The sequence below is a fragment of the Larimichthys crocea genome, chromosome XIII (genome assembly GCF_000972845.2).
Source record: "Larimichthys crocea isolate SSNF chromosome XIII, L_crocea_2.0, whole genome shotgun sequence".
NCBI lineage: Eukaryota > Metazoa > Chordata > Actinopteri > Sciaenidae > Larimichthys > Larimichthys crocea.
The window spans coordinates 15,754,829-15,774,539 of record NC_040023.1 but is presented as its reverse complement, the minus strand read 5'-3'; the positions used below and the strand labels follow the sequence as shown (position 1 = coordinate 15,774,539).

Below are 19,711 nucleotides of genomic sequence, written 5' to 3'. Positions count from 1 at the left end.
CATAAGTGCTCCAGACCCTGAAGATAGTGGGTAGTGCATTTCTCTTGGACCCTCAAACGCTCTCTTTGGTCCTGGAGGTCCCTGTTGCATCTGTGTGTCGAGTCCAATCCCAGGACTGTCTCTCTCTGTGTGCCTGGTGTGAGATGGACTCCTGGTAATTGTTGTTGCAGATGACTGTCGTCATGGCAGCAAAGGTTGGGGCTCAGTCCTCATGGTTTTCATCCTCTCCTCTCTGTTTGCGTGTGAAGAATCCCAGCTGACGAGAAGTGAGATAAATATTAATACTCAATCTGTAAAAATTGTCTGATGAAACTTGAAGGTAAATGTTACGTGAAAGTACCTTCCATAGTATGAAAATGATAAGAGCCAGTAGCAGCAAGCCTCCGATGATGCTACCAATCAGAATCCACAGCGAGATGGGAATAGCTCTGCCCTTTAGCACCTCCAACACAGTCTACAGAAAGATACATGAGGGGAAAGATTTAGCGAATGAAAACGTCACCGCTCATTCTGCTCAGAATCTTAAAATCACGCTACAGTCTTCTTACCTCCCTCCAAACTGTTCCCGTGCCCAGAGTGACGAGGTTAGTCTGCTGAGCTACGAGCCGATACGCGCCTATTATCCTCACTGACTTATATTTGGCCTGCAAACAGACACAGAGGTGATTATCAATGTTTGTGTCATAGGACAGAATAAAATGGCCTGAAATGAACAGCTGCACGCTCACTTTTCGGAAAAAATCATCATGGACTCTGCGGCTGACGCGAACGACGGCGGCTTGCCCTCTTAGAAGCTGCTGAACTTCACAGACGACCTCAGTGCACCATGACCTGCTGCAGTTCTAAAACATACAAACATAACAGCATGTTAACGTGAACACTGATGCTGCATGCTGTTCAGTAGCTGCTGTGCCACCAGGGGCCTCACCAGTATGTCATTCTGCATCATGTCTTCAGGATGAAGGGAGCGTACATCCCTCTGTCTGGCCTTCAGCTGGGCCAGATCACTCAGCACGCTGCAGTTCACCCCTGTGGCCTATGGGACAATTTAAACATGTCAGATATGATCTAATAGAAATATACAAACACTCTTGCGGCAGCGCTACTCACGTTGTATGAAAAGACATCAGTGACGGTCATGAAGACTCTGTCTCCCGCAGCCACAGAGGGCAGATGCAGCCTGAGCTCCAGATTACTCACAGAGTAACAGCCGAGATTCTGCAGCTACAAACACAAAGAAAAAACTGTTTTGTATTTTAGAGTTACAATGATTCAATTATGTTTTTTACTGGGAGATTTACAAACACTTAAAGCCATAGGTTGCATCAAAGTCAATAAAATGAGCATGCGGGCCATAGATTTACCCTGAGGTGTGTGTAGAACTCTGGTCCAGTTGCCTCTGACACTGTCCGAGTAGGGTGGACCTCATATCGGTTCAAATTAGAGTCGCTGTATGGAAAAAACACAAATACAAAAATGTATTTAAAGTAGCTAAAATATATGATTGCTGAATAATGCATACAGTATGCTGCATACACACATACCTGCTTACAAACAAGTCTGGCTCATACTGAACAAAACTCTGCAGCTGAACACTGTTGTCCCCCAACGTGTCTTCTCTCTCCACACTGTCGCTGTAGAAGAGAACACAATTTGAATCTCTTGTATCTTTGTGAACTGTGTGCATGCAGTGTGCAGAACTTGTTGCTTTAGTAAGCTACCTGGCAGCGTTAAGCTTCATCAGAACTCGGCTTTGCAGAGATGTGCAGCTGAACTCAAACTCCAACATGAAGTTAACCTACAAACACCAAAAAAAAAACCCAAAGAGCTGAAGTGACACATTTCACCTGGAGCAGTGAAGTATGAGTAGGCTGAGTTGAGAGAGTGATGGAGCTATTTCCACAGCATGGACATACTTTTGACTGGGAGCGAAATACCGGGTAGCTGACATTACATGAGTGGCTGTTGGCACCAAGTGCTGTACACTCAATCTTAAAATGGGCATCCTCCTACATGAAAAGAAAAGCGAGAAACAGTAATTGTGCATTAGTTTGTATATATAGATCTGTATACGTGTGTGTGACTTGCATATGTGGGGTTTACCCTGATGCTAAGGCTGGAAAAGTGCAGGTTGCGTGAATAGTGCAGCGTCAGGCTGGTGTTGTAGGCGTTTTCCAGTCTGTTCTCAAGCTGCACCTCCACCGCCAGACGCCTACGAGGGCTGCGAATCACATACGGCTTCTGTCTGCGGAGGAAACACAATGAGAACTCACTAAACCAAGAAGGTGTCTGATATTGTCCAACTCGTGTGGAAAGAGAAGCGAATAAGGGAATATTTAAAATATGTACTTTGTCCCAGAGATGTCCATGTGAGCCTGCAGCACCAGGTCTGTTGTACACACATCATCCTCACCACAGTCTTTAAAGAACTGGATCTAAAGAGGAACACATGGATAGGACGGCATGTTTGATGGAAAAAAAGAGGGAGGAAATGCAATAAGAAAGTTACTAATGAGAACAGTCAGTGTTGTGCCACTCACAGATTTCTTGACAGTTGTTGGCCAGCCTTCATCCAACACTGGACCGCTTTCTGTGTCGTTGATTTTAAATCGCAGTGAGAAGCTAATTGGACGGATGTAGTCTGCTGTGTCCTACGAGGGAAGACAGAAACAAATAAAGTGTCACTCTGCTGCATACACACGAGTGTGAATGATGTTTCAATGTCAAACTTGTGGTTGATGTGAGCACCAACACTCACATAGACATGGAAGGGCAATTTGTGGCACACAGTTTGTCCTGTGTGAACTTGGACTGCCAGCTGGGTCTGTCGGTGGGAGCTGTCGTCAAACAGAGCCCGTGCTGACAACTTCCTGTCGTCCAACATGGCTGACACCCACAGATCTGAGGAGGGAGCAGGCAGTTGGAACAGATGGTGAATTTTGGAAAAGTCCCATTCCAATCATTTGTGCACCTGACCAATTCACAACACTTATAGGGATTGTTAATCCTTGATAAGGATTAGAGAGGCAAGCCTGTAAATTTGGGGTCAATGAAAAAATAATGTGTTATACCGAAGCTGTTGCTGTGTGGTCCTGGTGAGCGGGAGACGGTTGTGAAGCAGGCGGTGGCATTGAGACAGGCTGATTCTCTGCCTCCCCTCTGGCATGTCTTCTGAATGACATTGATGGAGTGTGGCTGGAAGGACAAACTCACGCTGATCTGGACTATGCTCCGAGAGCTGTGGAAAAGAGGGACAATGGAAGATAAAAGCAGGATTTCATTTTTAGACATGTGAATGAATCTACAAAGGAAATTAATTATACTAGCTGGCTACAGATGTTGCATTTAATATCTAGTTTTATTATCTCTCAGTGCTTGCAGCTATAAAATAAAATTTGTTCCAGCAATGCCCTTCCCTACCTTCCCAACTGTGTCTCTACCCACCTGAGCAGCACAGCATTGCCCTGCGCTCCCACTGCCAAGTCTATTAGCTCATCCCCATCCAAGTCCAACCGTGCGCTCACACTGCGGCCAAAATACTGCAGGGAGGGGGAAATCGATGACCCTGAAATACGCTGAGAGGCAGAAACGAGAACAGAAATCAGTTTGATTGAATCCTCAAACACGCCAGTGAAAATGTAAGCAAATGACAAGTACCTGCTTATAATTGTGGATGACGTGAATACCATCTCCGTGGTAGACATAGATGGCTCCCTTGTGTTCATCCTCCAGGGGGGCTCCCACCAGCAGGTCAGTGAAGCCGTCGTGGTTGAGGTCTGGAGCGGCTGCCAAAGCATAACCAAACCTGGCATCCTGGGACTTTTCCTCAGACTTCAGAGTGCCATTAGATACAAAGACCTCCTCCTGGGAGAAATGAAACAGGAAGGGAGGAAAATAGAAGAGTAGGTAACATTATACATTACAGGGGGCTGAAAGATAGATATTATTGTCAGTCTTTTGAGAAAATATCAGTTTGATAAGTGTTAAAAAAATATGTTAGTGATCACTGCCACTGTTGTCTTACCCCACTGAGGGTGTATATGTAGACTCTACCAGCTTCCTTGTTTCCTGAGCCGAGGTACATTGGAGCTGCGACCAAAAGAACATCAGTGATGCCATCCTGGTCGATATCCAGCCCACACACCTCGCTGCCATAGTATGATCCGATCTACAGACACAAACATGTTCTTTCAGCTTATTTCCAGTAGGTGGAGCCCTCGCATCATATCTGCTAAGCTCTGCTTGTTCGTTCTCTGCTACAAATAAATAAACAACTAAAAGTGACACAGGGGAGAGAGCTTTACCTGTTCCCCATTAAGAGCCTGTACAATATTGACATCGCCATCGTCGCTGAGTTCAAACAGGATGACTTTGCCTTTGTGTTTGAATCGAGGAGCCCCAGCTACATACAGCCTCCTCCAGTCACCAACTACCACAGACGACACTGTGTAACCTGCAGACACATACACACACATCATCCAACACTGTGGCCAGAGTTTAAGAGTGTTTTAATCCATTAATACAAATCAAGCATGTATTTGCATCATATTGCATGCTCTTGTAGTTTAAAGTATGGTCTGACTTCAGCCTTCTCTGGAGTGGTGTGGTTTTTACGTGCTGGTGGAAAGCTTCGACGTGGGATTTTAGAGAATAGGAGTTCATTCACAAGTTATGTTTCAAGAATATTAAACCTGCAAGATAAACAATAAGCAAACAAGGCTATTTGGAAACGATCATGTGAATTTTGGAGGTTTCAGTTTGTTAGTAGTCAGCTAAAGACGGATTATGAACTAGGCGAAGCAGGTAAACTGCCTCAGGGCTCCAAACACTCCGATGTCAGAGGCCCCAAAAGGGCCAGAGGTTCGCTGTTTGACATTTATTTTGAATGTGATATTAAAGTGAATATCTGTAGGGTCAGACAAAGCAAGCAAGCAGATTCCAGTTTGGGATTAAACAGGATAATTTCAACATTTTCAGATATTTTACAGGTGAAACGATTTATTTAGAAAAGAAAACGAATTGATATATGTATATATGTATATAATCCTCAGTCCTAAAATCAAAACTTGTAGGTGGGGGTTGATTTGGGCTCAAACAAATAAAGCCCATTTGTAGGTTATTGGCTCTAAGCTTCTCTTGTCTTTGCCTTTGCCACCAACACATGAATGCACCACCCTGGATGACAGACTTTTCAAATCAGTCCAAGCTAAAACCACACAATAACGCAATAAACTGTGTAATAATCATGTACTAATAAGTAAAAAACACAAGTATGATTCTTTTAGTATCGTATTCAGTGGTGTGATATGTGGGTACCTAAATAAGCAGCATGATTTTTGAGCTCCAGTGGAAACTCGCTTTCAAAAGCCTCTCTGGGCGGCATGATTCGTCCATTGGTCCCTTCCTTCAACACTCCACCATCCCAGTCATAGGCACCCACCATACCAAACAGTATGCCATCCTGAAGAGTGGAGAAGGACACTGATGAGACACACAGGTCAAACACATGCACATTGCACAAAGAAGAATAGATGACTGGACTTACGTCCAGTGTGTGCGTGGAGAAGCCGATCTGAGACATCTCCATGTGGAACGAGCTCTCATTGTAGCCCAGCGTGCCTGCAAGTGGACAAAGACAGAAAGTGAGTCTTCTGAGTCATCATTTTTCTTTACACATCTCCTCCCTTCCTTCCTTTCCCTCTCAGGATCTGATCTTCATCATTAGCACCCACCACAGGTGGCAGACTTGCCTCACCCTTTCCTTTCCCCCTGTCCCTTCCTCTCTGATTTCCCTAAACAGTTTAAGGATGGCATCGCTTTTCATCAACCTTCCTCTCACGTTCCCACAACTATTGTGATAGCTGTACACTCCCTCTACCTTCTTTTCCTCTTCTTGCTTCCTCTGCGGGACTGCTGTTTATTTTCTCACACTGACCTAATCCTCCTTCACTTTCTTCCTCCCTCTTAAATATTGTTTCTCCAGTGTTTGTCTCATATTCTCGTGTTTCATCTTTCCACTTCTTTCTCAGACAAAATGAGTTGATTAATCCGACAGTGTTGCTGTAAATACTGTGAATTATTTTGCCAGCAGGCAGCTTAATAAAATGTTTGATATAGTATGAGTGTTGTACATCTTAAACCTCTCTTTTCCTTCCTTCACAAACCTTCCAACGTGAAAATGCGATCTCCCAGGGCATCCACAATGTCATTGAGCGCAGCTTCATCTGTCACATTGAAAAAGTATTTGTCGTCAGGGTCACTGGCGATATACTTGATCTCAGTAATGAACGTCTCAGGGTCCTGCTGGCGGCGGATATAATGACCAAGAACCTGGAGCCCAGCGTGAGAGAAAGAGAGAGATGGGAAAACTACTTTAAAAACAGAGAATACGATGAATGAATAAGCAGATAACACAAGCTCACTAAAACACTGACGCAGAGAAAGGGGGTGAAAAACAGAGAGCATAAACAGACTTTTTGGCATGAATCGGAAGAATTACTTCTCCATGTTTCTGAGGTACAGTGAAGAGAGACCAAACAAGGCTCTCTGTGCATCTTCCAGCAAGTTTGCAACTTTGAATCAGGTGCTTTTCAGCCGGAGGAGAGCAAACCTCTAAGGATAAAACATGGACCTGAGACCTCAGATTGATTTGCGGGCTTTAAATCTGAAAACAGACATTGTTTTTGACATCAATACTCATTCAAGTTTTTCCTTGTGTGCAATTTTCTAGTGTGCTTTGCTTTGTTCAACCGATCCAGTGAATCCCTTGATCTGCTTGCCTTGCGTCACAGGTCACACGCCAGCCAACTTAAGACTGTACTAGCCTCTGTCTCTGCATTTTAGGTCAAAACATTAAACTGAAAATGTAACAGTTCCCTTATAGAGTTGAGAAAATACTCCTACTTCTTGAGCTAAATAAACAATTTAAACAATTTTAACACTCTTTGGATTAACTGGAAAATACATTGTGACAAGTCGTTGTGCAGAAAAGATAATTGCTGTAAATGAAACTACCCAAAAGTACATAAAGGAGTTCAAATTAGTACAGCCACTGCAGTAAAATGCAACATACACACCCGAAACAACTTTCTCAAATAAGCTTTTGACTGCAGGACTTTAACAGTGTGGTATTAGTACTTTTACTTAAGTTAAAGATCTGAACACTTCTGCCACCACCGCCTGGAACTGTAGGATTGAACTGTGAATTTAAAAGAAAATAAACACACTTCACAGCCGGCGTAATTTACTAGCAATTAAGCAATAGCTAAAGGCAACAAATTGACTGGAAAACATAAGGACGGAGGAAATGGTAGCCACCAGAGATTTGTAAATGAGGAGCACAGGCCTTGCCGTGAGGTGAAGAGATGACGGATGAGGAAGATATACTGTAGCAGCAGTGGCCTATGGCTTAACGCCTGAAGTACAAATGAGAAAATTCCATAAGAGAAACCAAACCCAAGAATCTCCCCCTGTGACTCCAGCTGCCAAGTAAACTAAGGAAATCCTCTGTTTTCAAAGGGTATAGGGGATGGAGAGTGGTGTGGTGTGTCACGTGAAGAGAACCTACGTATAAATATGTACATTAAGATCTTATAGAGAAATTCCACTCAGGCTGCCAACTCTGCTGCTGGTTTTTAAGACATGAACAGAGAAAGAAGAGGACATAACGTAAAATACAAAGTACATAACAGTTTTAAATGATTTGGAAACACAATGACATTTAAATATATGAATATAAGTGGACAAACATAAATACATGGGTCTGCAGAAGCTTATCCTCCTTCCAGCTCCTGACCTGCACTGATGTATTAAAAACAGTCCGTAGTGACCGTGCTCTTGTTTTGAAAGCTCTGCCTTCCCCTGTGAGCCATCTGCACACGCACACACACAGGCAGCAGCAAAACATGGCTGCTCTTACAAGGAGTACCTGTCATCACTTTGACGTTTTAGTCAAACACTCCACCACAAAGCCACCTCATTCTCTCTTGTTTTCTCCATCCAGTTTTAAGTTTCTGTTTGCATTGATGGCTGCGTGTTACAATATCTACTCTACCCATACCTTGACTCTCTTGACTCTCTCTTGTCTCTGGCTGTTTCCTCCTTGAGCTAGCATTATGTTCTGCATCTGTCACAGAGAGTTTTTAAGTGGCACGCAGTGATTTAGCCATAACAACACGTCCTGACACAATTTATGTTTTGTAAATCTTTATCCACACCCTGTTTTCACACTGGGATGGTCAGGATTTAGACCAAGGCATAGTATGCTTTTCTGTCAGCTTTTTAAAGGGTCAGTTTACCTATGTTACAAAAATACTCGTACTTAAAAAATGTAATAGTAATATCTTTGTCCTTATTTCTGTGGCTAATCCAAACACCTCACAGTGGACAACTTTACTATCTCTCAAAAGAGATGCTGCTGTTGAATTTTCTATAGATGTCTGTCTGTCTGTCTGTCTGTCTGTCTGTCTGTCTGTCTGTCTGTCTGTCTGTCTGTCTATCTATCTATCTATCTATCTATCTATCAATGCAATTGGCTCACAGCAAAATATAGTTTTCCATTACTTTGGGCACAACAAACACAGTTTCTCTCTCCTCTTAGAGTTGTGTTATCTCAAAACTTCGGCAAACAAAACCCAAAATTACTGTATATGCTTCAATATCACTAAAAGTACCAGTAAAGAAAAAAGGTTTAAAGCTCCTGTAACTCTTGTAGTATGAAGACCAATATATTTCAGCACGACGCCTTCATCAGAGTTGTCGTCTCTTAATGCTTTAAGGACAGACTGCACTTAATTTCCCAAGATGTCTTCCTTAAGTGAGACAGTACGAGACTTTTTAATGAGATCCTAGTTTGATCAAAGAGCAGGACCTGTTGTCTCAGAGGCATTTTAAACCATATTATTATTTTTATTTTTTTTACAGTAAATCTTCCAAACCAATTTTAGCACAAACTAACCAAACTTTATTATAATTCTACCCAAACAGAGTGTGTCCAAGTGAATGTCTCCATCCATAGATTACTGGGTATATGTAATCTCCACCGTCTACGCATATTTCTATAGTGGAAGTCTGCCACTTCTCCTCTGTGTTGGCTCGTGTTCTCTTCTTCTGTGGTTCTAGCGGAGTCTGGAGGTTCCCCAGCTTCTCTTGTGGGGAAGGGAGGGGTCTGCAACCAGCTCTGCCACTAGAGTCTGTCTGCCCCGCTGACACTGAAACCATGCCACCACTCAGGGTGTGTGTCTGTGTGTAGAGGGGGTCGGGTGGGGCTGGAAAAGGAAGAGTTTTTGTTCCCACTTGGCTATTTTAGTAGACCCAAGGGGTTCATTTGGTAATTTGGAGATGTTATTTTTGGGGGAGTGGTATTGTGTGGTTGCTTGAGGGTGTAGATGTTCTCCATACCATTTTCATACAATGTTTGAGGAATGTTAGGGATGCTCTAAACACCCTGCTGATAATGTTGGTTGGTTGTTTGTGTGTTTTGAACTCATTAAGCATTAAGAGACTCAAATAAAACCCCTTAATTATGATTCCTTAAGGATTGCACTCACAGCGATGGCATATCTGGTGATGTTTCTGTTCTCGCACTCTATCAGGGCGTCTGGCAGCTCCTCTCCATCATGTGACTCTCCGTCTGTCACTACGATCATCACCTTGGTGGCGCCCTCCCTGGCTCCACGCTCAGCACTGAACGCCTCCGTGCTACAAAGAAAGAAAGGAAAGACTGAGCTGGTTTTGCGAAAACATCCAGCTGAATGATCTTTGAATCACACCAGAGAGCGAAAGAAAGAAAGAAAGAGAATGAAAATAGACGTACAAGGAGAGAAAGAATCTGAGAGAGAGGGAGTATCAGTGGCTTGGTTGCCTAAAATCTTAAACATCTCCCATAAGATAATATACAATTTATAGAGTTTCTCTGAGTAAATGAGTAGCCTCTGAGACATTGGATTCAAGATCCTTCCCATCAAGCCCGAGATAAGTGGTCTAAATCACAACTGGACCTTGCCACATCTATATTAGTCATACTTAACACACATGCATTAGCTGCCAACTGACTCAAATTGCTCATTGCGTGAAGTGTGTATGTGTCATTGCAATCAACCACCGCATCTGTGCATTCCCATCCGCTTGTGCCATGATACAGAGAGGAAACCTAAATGACAAACACACGAACAGACCCAAGCCGCACCCTGTTTGTCTGCAGGAAACCTGTTCTCAGTGGGACCTGTTTCAAGCGTTGAATAGGGTTGGTAAGCCTCAGACCAACACACACACACGACACACATATACAAGCACATACACACAGTGAACCGGGGAGAGTAGTCACTGCTAGTGAACTCAGTCATTTTCAGGCCTAACTCCAGCCCTTGCCTAAATATAACATTGTGGTCAGCCGCAAGAAACTCAAAGTTAAAAACAACCGTTTCCCCTATGCAGTCTGCAAATTACATAGGGAGCAGAGGAGGAGAGGAGAGGAGGAAAGAGAACAGAGGAGTAGAAGAAAAATAAGACACAAAGAAGAAAGACACATGAATATGAGAAAAGGTAGCAAAAAAAAATCTGAAGAAATAGCTCATAAAAAGGAATAAGAAAAATTAAGGAAAGTTACTGGAAGGGAGAGAACGGGATTGGGAATGAAAATTAAAATACTCGTAAGAGGCAGTAAAATGAAGCCAAATATTACAACCAAGGGGTGCAAATCCTGCTTTGCTGTGGTATTAAGACTGTGTGGTGTATACAGTGAAATAAAACTGCGAGGAAAGAGAGAAGAAAGAGATATGAGAGGGAGAAGAAATGTGCTAGAAAAGAGATGAGAGCGAGACAAATAACGAGACAAGACGAGTAAGACAAGACACAGGTAAGAAGAGGAGAAAAGAATAAAAAACGAAAAGAGGCACACGCAGAAGAATTATGATGAAAGACACAAGGAGACGTGAAAGAGGGAAGGGGAGATGAAAGAGGAGAGAAAGTGAGCAGAGCTAATTGGGAGGCCTGGTTGTATTTACAACCCATTTTATGGAGTCACAGCAGTGTGGTAATGACACAGTGCAGCGGTCTGTGAGTGTACTTTTGTGTGCGTGGTGGGGGTGAGTGAGAGCATCTCAGACGGGTGGAGCAATGTAAAAAAATCACTGGCTAATCCAATTGTAGAGGGCTGCTTGATGTTCATGCATCAGTCTGTCATCTACGCTGCATTCAAAGTGTCATCTGTGCACTCCGTTACTGTCATTTACATGCCAACAGCACACTGTGTGCAGGTACAAAGCAACGCGCACATTTATTTCACCCTCGAGAGCAATTTGGGGAACTCACTTTGAGAATATGAAGCTACAACCAGCATCCATTAGCTTAGTTTACTATAAAGACTGGAAACAGGGAGGAGCAGCTACCATGGCTTCGGCCAACACTATTCAAATCTGGCACCTTGGAAACTCGTTTGTTTAATCTGTACAAAAACAACTCATTACACAGTATTACAGAGGGTTTGTGCCAGATGATTTCTTGGCTCCGAGATGTTGGTCTCTTCATGGTGACTTTAAGACTGACTTCAGGATGGTTTTTGTATGGATTACTACACGCGATGCGTCAAATATGAGACAAATATTCAAGCTGTGTGGCCATGTAAAACCTGTACGTAAAAGAACGTAAAGGCATATCTCATTTCTTTTTCTTTCCCAGAATTGGAGGATTATTTTAGCCTGAAGTGAAACACCACACAGTCTCTCAAACTCTCAAATATTTTCTATGAGTTTGTCTTTTAATGTAGTTCATTCATCTCAGAGGTCGTTGTTTGAGATCTATTATATCTGTGATAATGACAGCTAGCCTAACTTGCTGTGCTACCACGTGATCTTGCTGATATAATTTTCCCACTGTGTCGCACTGATTTTCACATTTTTCTTTGTTTTTGTTTTCCCCAAACATTACTACACTTTTATAACACTTGGGTATCCAGTTATATAGACATTTTGGTTTATTTTTACTGACTTAGATGAGCAAACAAGTCAAGTCCTCAAATTTGTGACCTAGAGTGTGTAGGATTGGCGTCTAGCGGTGCAGTTGCTGATTTCAACCCCTCGCCTCGCCCTCTCCTTTCTAATGTGAAGGAGAACCTATGGTGGCTGTGATAAAATATGAAAAATGCCAAACACCCTAACCTGTATTTAGTTTTATTTTGGTTACTGTAGAAACATGGCAGTTTAAGAAAGTGGATTATGTGTAAGAAGAAGATATAAAGTAGATATAAAAGACTATTTAAGACATTGAATCTCAGAGTGTGGTGGCCCTGGCCGCTGCCATGTTGGCAGTTATACCTTTGCAGCCTCCCGGCTAATTAAAAAATCAGCAAAAATTGTCGGTGGACCTAAAGGGGGCTGAAACCTGTAACAACACCTGCCTGTAAATTAAAGTGACCACACTGTTAATTATGCAATAACTTTAAGCCTTAATATAAATTTGAACAGGTTCCTTTTCAATTCAAATTCATACAGACTCAGTAGAGTTGTCATGAACGGATAAATTAGACCAAAACTATTTTTTGTACCAGGCTATAAACATGTTTATTTGTGCTGTGAAGTTGGAAATTTTAATATGGGGGCTTATGGTGACTGACTTGTTGTGTAGCCAGTCTCAAGTTATAGCTGTTTGAGGAACTGAAGGTTTTGGCACTTCACTTCACAGCCACTGAGGTTTGCTGCTTGGTCTCAAGTCTTCACACTCTGTGTGAGTGTTTACTGATTGGCCACACAAAAATAAAATCATCAAAGCCTCCAGGCAGATATATTTAGGAGCTATGTTAACTAAGTGCTTTGGTTTAGGGTTAAGTTTATAATAGAGATGAGGTTAGGGTAAAGGTTAACGGGTCAACCATGCAGGGAAGAGGGTTAAAGTTGAGGTTGGGGGGACCAAGGAATGAATGCAGTGAGTGTCAGCCCTTGTAGTAATACAAAGTGCATATGAGGATTTGAGTGTATGTGTTCATTCTTGCATGTGTGTACTGTAACTGTGCTTTTACAGCTGCAGGAGCACTACTTGGCTGACCAGGCTGGGTCAGACTGTGCCACACCTGCAGCCGTGCTGAGCCAGCAGCCGACTGGTCCAGCTCAGCTAATCTCACTGTTTTTCTACCCCGTCACTTTCCTGCCTAGTGCCAGCGCTGCTATCTGTCCATCTGTATGTGCGTGTTTGTGAGTAGGAGTACGTATGTTTGTGCAAGTCAAAACAGAAGTTCTTTAATTATTTCAAAAACTGTAACCACAGCTTGATTTCCTGACCCTGACGCACACACACGTGTCAGAAAACATTCACTTTGGTTATTTATAAATGGCCTCTGAGTAACTCTCTGAGTAACAAGTAAACAAGTTTCTTTTTTTTTATCTTCAGTGCTGATTAGTCTACTGATCACCAGAGAGGTACAGTAGTGTCTGGATTTCCCGTCAGTGTGTTTTAATGCAACAGTTACACTATTTTACTGGTTCCATTTTCCAGTCACTGCTTTTCAACTACCTTTTAAATGTTCCTCCTAAACTTCTCCAACTTTTACCTTTAAATATACGAGAAAAACAGGAACTCTCCAATTACCTGTGTGTGTGTGTGTGTGTGTGTGTGTGTGTGTGTGTGTGTGTGTGTGTGTGAGCGTGAGCGTGCACAAAAGTAGAACAACTCTCCAAGATACACATCCCAAAATGGCAGCCGTGACCACACATCAGGTCTGGGTGTGGTGCTCCATGTTGGTATGACTTTAATAAAGCAGGAATTTTATTTTGAAAAGAAAGAGATATTTTAAGACGCAGAGGTTTTCATTTAGCCGCTGTCCCTCAACCTAGAGAGCTGTTTCTTTAGACTTGGGTTACGATCTTAAATACCACCAACATGCTTTAACCAAGAAAGGTTATGAAGGTGACACAGAGAGGTGTGACAACCTGACTATGAGAACTGCTTACAAGTAATGTTTATAAAACTTACTACAAAACTACAGTTGTTTAATAAATGCGTAATAAAGCATATATATGAACATTGTTTGAATGGCTGTTACAAAGGGTATTTAAAGTGGTGTGCATAACAGATTTGACACCACCATGACCATGAATATGAAGTCCTTATGAATGTTTATGACTGTTGTTGTTAATCAGTTACGTAATTCTTAATTAAAAGTTTACATTAACCAACATAAACATGTCATAAACATGCCTTAGAAGGCCTAACTGCTAAGTCCACCGAACACCAGAAGAGCCACAGCACAAATCAGAAGCATCCCAGAAGCTCTGCGAAGAATACGCAACTGTATTTTAATGTAATTTTGATGGATGTTGCAAGTTTGTTTACTCACGATAGAGGCACATGAAACAGAGAAAAAATGACTAAAACTGAACAAGTTAACAAAATCTGACAGGTAAAATGCTCCACTTCGAAATCTCCTGGTGGGGTTTGAAACCGCGCGGACAACGGGCCAAAACAGAGTTGCGGCCACAACGTGACACAGACATCCCGTGTAGGGTCGAAGGCATAAGTGTTACAAAACTTTCTGAACATAAAAATAATTCTAATTTTAATTCTTTAATTCTTTAATTTTAGTCTGCTTTTTTGTGGCCATTTAAAGGCAGCACAACAAGCTGTAAACACAACGCTGACAATGACAATTATCTTCTCATAAAGTTGTCATGGAACCTGTTGTTTATTTACTCTTCCAGCGGTCCAATATTCATTTTCCGTTTGGCTTATTTTTCGTCTTCAACTGCTGAGAGAAATATCTGTCTCTTTAACTATGAAATGATCCACTACATTTCTCAGCTAGTTGCCAACTGTTTCTGTCTGTTGTCTGATGTTGGGTGAGTAGTGTATCCTCTATACAGCCCAGTACATTTTTCATTGGAAACAGATGCCTCAAAATTAACTGTGTTCTTCACTATGAGCAACTCCTTTTACATGATGCATAGTCATTTATATGAGCTGTATATATTTATTGGAGCAGCTTGAAGTAGGAATGTTACACCATTTCATCTAATCCTTGTCTCCTAGCTTGGTAAACCATAAATCAAAAGCAGCCTGATGGGATCATACTGGAGCATATCATTAGAAAGTAGAACAGACTAGAAGAAAATAGACCTGATTGTCAAATTATACAGTCATACATTTACAGAAAACATACTGAAATCTAAACAGTCAGACAGTTTCCAGTTAGCCAGCCAAAATTATGTTTTAGTACAAAGCGCATCAGCCAGTAAAAGTAAAGTAACAGTGATTGACAGGCTTACCACGCCATGTGGATGGCATATGCAGTGCGCGTCTCTCGTCCTTCTTGTCTGCTGATGTTCTTGGCGGCCTCCACCACCTCCTGTGTGGTCTGGTAGTCTTTCAGAGACCACTCATGGACTGCTACCTCACCATACTGCAGTATACCAACCTTAATATGCACACACGCAAACACACACACACACACACATGTTCATGGTTTTTGCTGGTACATAGTTGTGGAAAGCAACATCTGAGACTCTTGTTTCTTGGGTGAACTACCTCTTTAAGTACCAATGCTGTTCTTAAAGCAAACAGTGCACTTGGGGAATTTTTGAATTCATTCAAAAACCAGTGGTATTTCCTCTTCACCTCACATCGCCTGCTACCCCTTACCCCCCACCCTCCCTTTTCAAAACCCAAACCTCCTCTCTCTCCTCTTGTTTAGCTCAGAATAATGTCCCCCCTCCACCTCACTCCCAACTTCCATTCCTCCCCAACCTCAGGCTAGCTCGGTTCACGTCCCTTTACATTACCAATGCAATTCATTCTGGTCATATTTTGCCAAACTGCTTCTATATATGTGTCACTCTATGCATGTTTTCACTCAAGAGACTAGCTTGTCTTACTGTTCTGGGCAACAGCTAAGGGGTTCCAGCGGTTTAAGTGGGAGACTCACTCAAATTCAAACCCACAAGTTTCCATTACCAATGTAAATAATATTTATACACTGTGCAAATACACATTGACTTGCACTTTTACCTGCATCTGGTCCGAGCTGATGTGGAACTTGCTGAGGATGTTGCTGAGGAAGTTCTGGACCTCATACCAGGGGTAGATACTGTTGGAGCCATCCAACACAATCACGATGTCCATGTATGTGGAGCACCCTGACACATGTGGGAGATTGAAAATATTTGGTTAGCTAAAGCGAGGCCGTTGCAGCATGTTCCTCTGCTTCAATATGCGTGTTCGTGCAAATGTGCGGTTACTTTGCGCTGTTGGAGCGATGGTCTCTCTTGGTTCTAGGTCATCGCTTACAGAGGCACAGATGCCGGTGCTGAACATAGACGTACCGCACTCTTGAGACCACAGTGGGGCACATGCCTGCCAAACACACACATAAACACCCACACATCAGCATCTGTTTTACAGGTGAAGCAATTTCAGAAGCATCTACAGTCAATTATTTATCAGGTATTTGTGTTCCGCTCACAAGACACGTAGGTGGCTTTTTTAGTTGTTATCAAAGGGTTTAAACACGTAGACAAATGTGGTCGGGTGACCCACAAATAAACATAGAAGAAGAAAAAAAAAAGACTAAATGAGGGCAGACGGGGAACAAAAAAGAAAACAAGCCATAAGAGGGAATAAGTCATGGAAAAACTACAATAGTGTGGTTTGGTGGATAGAGAAATGAGGGAGAGGCAGAGAGAGGGAGACTATTGTTGACATGTTGGCAGTCACTGTTGTCATGAGTGGTTTAGCAGAGCTGGAACACCAGACCAGTAAAGCAATTTAAATCTGATTGTGCTAAAAGTAAGGGGGTAAGTGTGGGGTTGGGGTGGGGGCATCATATAAAAATATCTGTCTTCAAAGCATGCCGTTTATTTGGGCTTTCATACCAAGAGGGAGCAATAAGGGGTAGAGTGTGGAAAGAGGAGATAAAAGAAACTCACACACACAGCAAAGAGACAAAGGAGAGACAGAAAGTGGGGTGAAATGGGGGTAGAACGAGAGAAAGAGAAACATCCTGGTTTTTCTCGCCCTGTCATTATGGACGGGTTTCTCCTCAGGCACACAGACAGGCGGAGAGGAAGGGATGGAGAGAGGGATGAGAGAAAGGAAGGAGGGAGAAAAAGCAAGAGAGGTGCTATGGCTTTTGGTAGGTCTGTCATTAACAAAGGGCCGGAGACGCATTCCGATCCTGTTATAGACCTGACCACTGGGGTTAAGATAAACACACAAGGACACACACACACATACCCCCACACACACACACATACACTAAAATGGGCTGAGCTGGATGGCGTTCGTGAACTGTACACGACTCCGCACCCGAAGCAGCAGTAAAAACCTGGCAGATACCAAACAGAAACAAATAGACACAGGGACATAGACACAGTAACTAACATACAAACACACAAACAAACACACACTTCTGCCTGGACCAGCAACAAACCAGAAGATTGAAAACTGCAGAAGTAAGGACTGGAGAGCAACAACAAGATGTGTGTATCAGAGTTACACACTTGATGTTCAGACTCAAGTTACAAAAAAAAGGGAATTTGCACTTGACTTCCATAAAATTTGACTTTGACTTGAGAATAAAAACAATATCAGTCTCAAATAGAACAGAAATTAGCCTTACATAATTACAGTAATTACAGTATTATGCCTGTGCATTGATACGCATGGTATCAGTTCAGTCAGCCGGCTTGCATGAATTAGATTAAACTCCCCAAAAGGGAGCACCAAGCTCAGCACAGCAGGGAGTGGAAAATGAAATTAATAACTTAGAGGCTGCTGAAGTGCAGAAATGATTCATCAGTGTTGCTATCAGAAAGAAATGAATCCACAATAATTTTGGCAATTATTAGCCATCTAATTATTTATCAAGCAACAATGCCAAACCCTCTGTGGTACCAGCTCTCTGACAGAATAAGAATGGGCAGCATATGTGTGCTGTTGCAAAATCTGTGGCGCTGGCTGTCGGTAGTCCTGCCTCTTCTGCCTAACATTGCATCTGCATAACCTTTATATAATTTGAACAAAATTCAGTACAGGTGTCATGGACAATGAAATTAGCTATAGAGACCAAAATAGTTTTTTGTACCAGACTGTAAACATTTTTATTTCTGTGGTGAAGTTGGACATTTTAGTATGGGGCCTTATGGAGATTGACTCGTTCTGTAGTCAGCCTCAAGTGGACATTTGAGGAACTGCAGTTTTTAGCACTTCCATATTGGCTTTACTTCACAGCCAAGGAAGTTGCTGCTTGTTCCAGCTTCTAAAAAGTAAAACATTTCTCTGTATCAATGTTAATTAAATACATTTGTAAAGATGAAGATGTCTTCTGTGGCCCTAGGTAGGCTACTTGTGCTGGGCATTTTTCACTACTACGATTCGCTAATAATAATAATCGATGATAATCTATGCAGTAACTGAAAATAAAAAATAACTGTTAGTTCCAGCAGCAAGTGACGGCATGGCAGTAAAAGAGTGAGCTGAGCACTGACAGCTGAACGGCTGTATGTCGCAGTGGTCTGGAGCTGACTGCCTGAACTAGCTCACAGGCTCTGGTCAAGCAGCAACCTCTGTGGCCGTGAAGTGAAGCCACTGTGGAAGTGCTAAAAACTGCAGTCATTGGCTCCGATTCATTTATGTAAAAAGCAGAAACAACTATTTATAAAGCTTTGAAAGGAAAATCTCAAAATGATATTCATTACATTCATTTTATACATTATTCAGTCCTGAAAGGCACTGTGACTATACATGTACACAATCCTGTATGTATAATATAATCTATAAACAAATAAAAGACATTTGGATTCTGTGTGACTGACTTTGTAAATGTGCATATGAATCTCCAAAAATGTATCCAGGAAGTGTGGGATCGGTAAACCACACATGGTCACATCGGAAGTCAAATAAAAATACACCACCAGAGCTGATTCATTAAGATTCGGTCAAACAAACACAACCTGATCTCACCACATCCCTTCAGGCCCCCACACACAACCCAAATGCCCATGTAGCGAGAACAAACAGAGTTATTTCTCGGTGTTGAAACCACATACCAGGAAGCCATCAGGTGAATCTGGAGTGAGCGTCATTCCCAGGTGAGAGTTCCTCAGGTTTTTGGAGACGTTCTGGAGAGCAGTCTCACCTAAGACAGATAAACGGAGCAGTTTAATGGATAACATATCTAAACTTGAGACCTTTTTCAGGCAGATGTGATTTTGTTTATCTCACCTAGATTCACTTTGCTGCAGTTAGAGTTCTTCTCCTCTCCCACAATGCATTTGTACACATCTCCTTTCCTGTTGTTAGGCGGACCGTCCCAGGGAGCACCAACCAGCATCCTGACACAATCAGTCATTTATCATCATGTTACAACCTCTTTATGACAGCTTAATTATTTGTTTTTATCGTCTTCTTCACCTTTCAACACACACTCTAACACACACTTACGATTTCTCTCCATCTGACTCATGTTGTAAAACAGAGAAGCCAAACAGAGCGTCCTCTGGGCCGCTGAAGATGCGTGGATTCTTTACATCTATGTTGAAACACTGACACAACTCTGAAAGACATAACAAAAAGAGATAATTACACAGATGACAGAAAAGACAACATGTTTTATATATTTAAAAAAATGGTATTCCTCTAACTCCTTTAGCCATCAAACTGTTCAGTCCCACAGAACTTATTTAAATTATATTAAAAACATATATACACCCAAACATACTAAATGTGGCAG

General features: G+C 42.2%; 1 protein-coding gene across 1 annotated transcript in view; it reads right to left on the bottom strand.

The window, feature by feature from the left end:
- Window positions 1–73: 73 nt before the first annotated feature.
- The window catches only part of itga10 (integrin, alpha 10), a 27,178-nt gene continuing 7,540 nt past the window's right edge, over window positions 74–19,711 (bottom strand). Inside the window, exons 2-30 of the mRNA XM_019253945.2 lie at window positions 19,423–19,534; window positions 19,204–19,313; window positions 19,029–19,117; window positions 16,221–16,335; window positions 15,991–16,118; window positions 15,252–15,400; window positions 9,549–9,699; window positions 6,165–6,330; window positions 5,546–5,619; window positions 5,317–5,461; window positions 4,305–4,453; window positions 4,025–4,168; window positions 3,658–3,864; window positions 3,445–3,575; window positions 3,072–3,238; window positions 2,759–2,901; window positions 2,541–2,651; window positions 2,350–2,435; window positions 2,104–2,245; window positions 1,917–2,009; window positions 1,722–1,798; window positions 1,545–1,634; window positions 1,365–1,449; window positions 1,111–1,224; window positions 929–1,036; window positions 729–842; window positions 549–644; window positions 341–454; window positions 74–256 (exon numbers count right to left, since the gene is read on the bottom strand). Coding sequence (XP_019109490.2) covers window positions 203–256; window positions 341–454; window positions 549–644; window positions 729–842; window positions 929–1,036; window positions 1,111–1,224; window positions 1,365–1,449; window positions 1,545–1,634; window positions 1,722–1,798; window positions 1,917–2,009; window positions 2,104–2,245; window positions 2,350–2,435; window positions 2,541–2,651; window positions 2,759–2,901; window positions 3,072–3,238; window positions 3,445–3,575; window positions 3,658–3,864; window positions 4,025–4,168; window positions 4,305–4,453; window positions 5,317–5,461; window positions 5,546–5,619; window positions 6,165–6,330; window positions 9,549–9,699; window positions 15,252–15,400; window positions 15,991–16,118; window positions 16,221–16,335; window positions 19,029–19,117; window positions 19,204–19,313; window positions 19,423–19,534 — 3,464 coding nt within the window. The 3' untranslated portion in view covers window positions 74–202. The remainder of the gene's footprint in view (window positions 257–340; window positions 455–548; window positions 645–728; window positions 843–928; window positions 1,037–1,110; window positions 1,225–1,364; window positions 1,450–1,544; window positions 1,635–1,721; window positions 1,799–1,916; window positions 2,010–2,103; window positions 2,246–2,349; window positions 2,436–2,540; window positions 2,652–2,758; window positions 2,902–3,071; window positions 3,239–3,444; window positions 3,576–3,657; window positions 3,865–4,024; window positions 4,169–4,304; window positions 4,454–5,316; window positions 5,462–5,545; window positions 5,620–6,164; window positions 6,331–9,548; window positions 9,700–15,251; window positions 15,401–15,990; window positions 16,119–16,220; window positions 16,336–19,028; window positions 19,118–19,203; window positions 19,314–19,422; window positions 19,535–19,711) is intronic.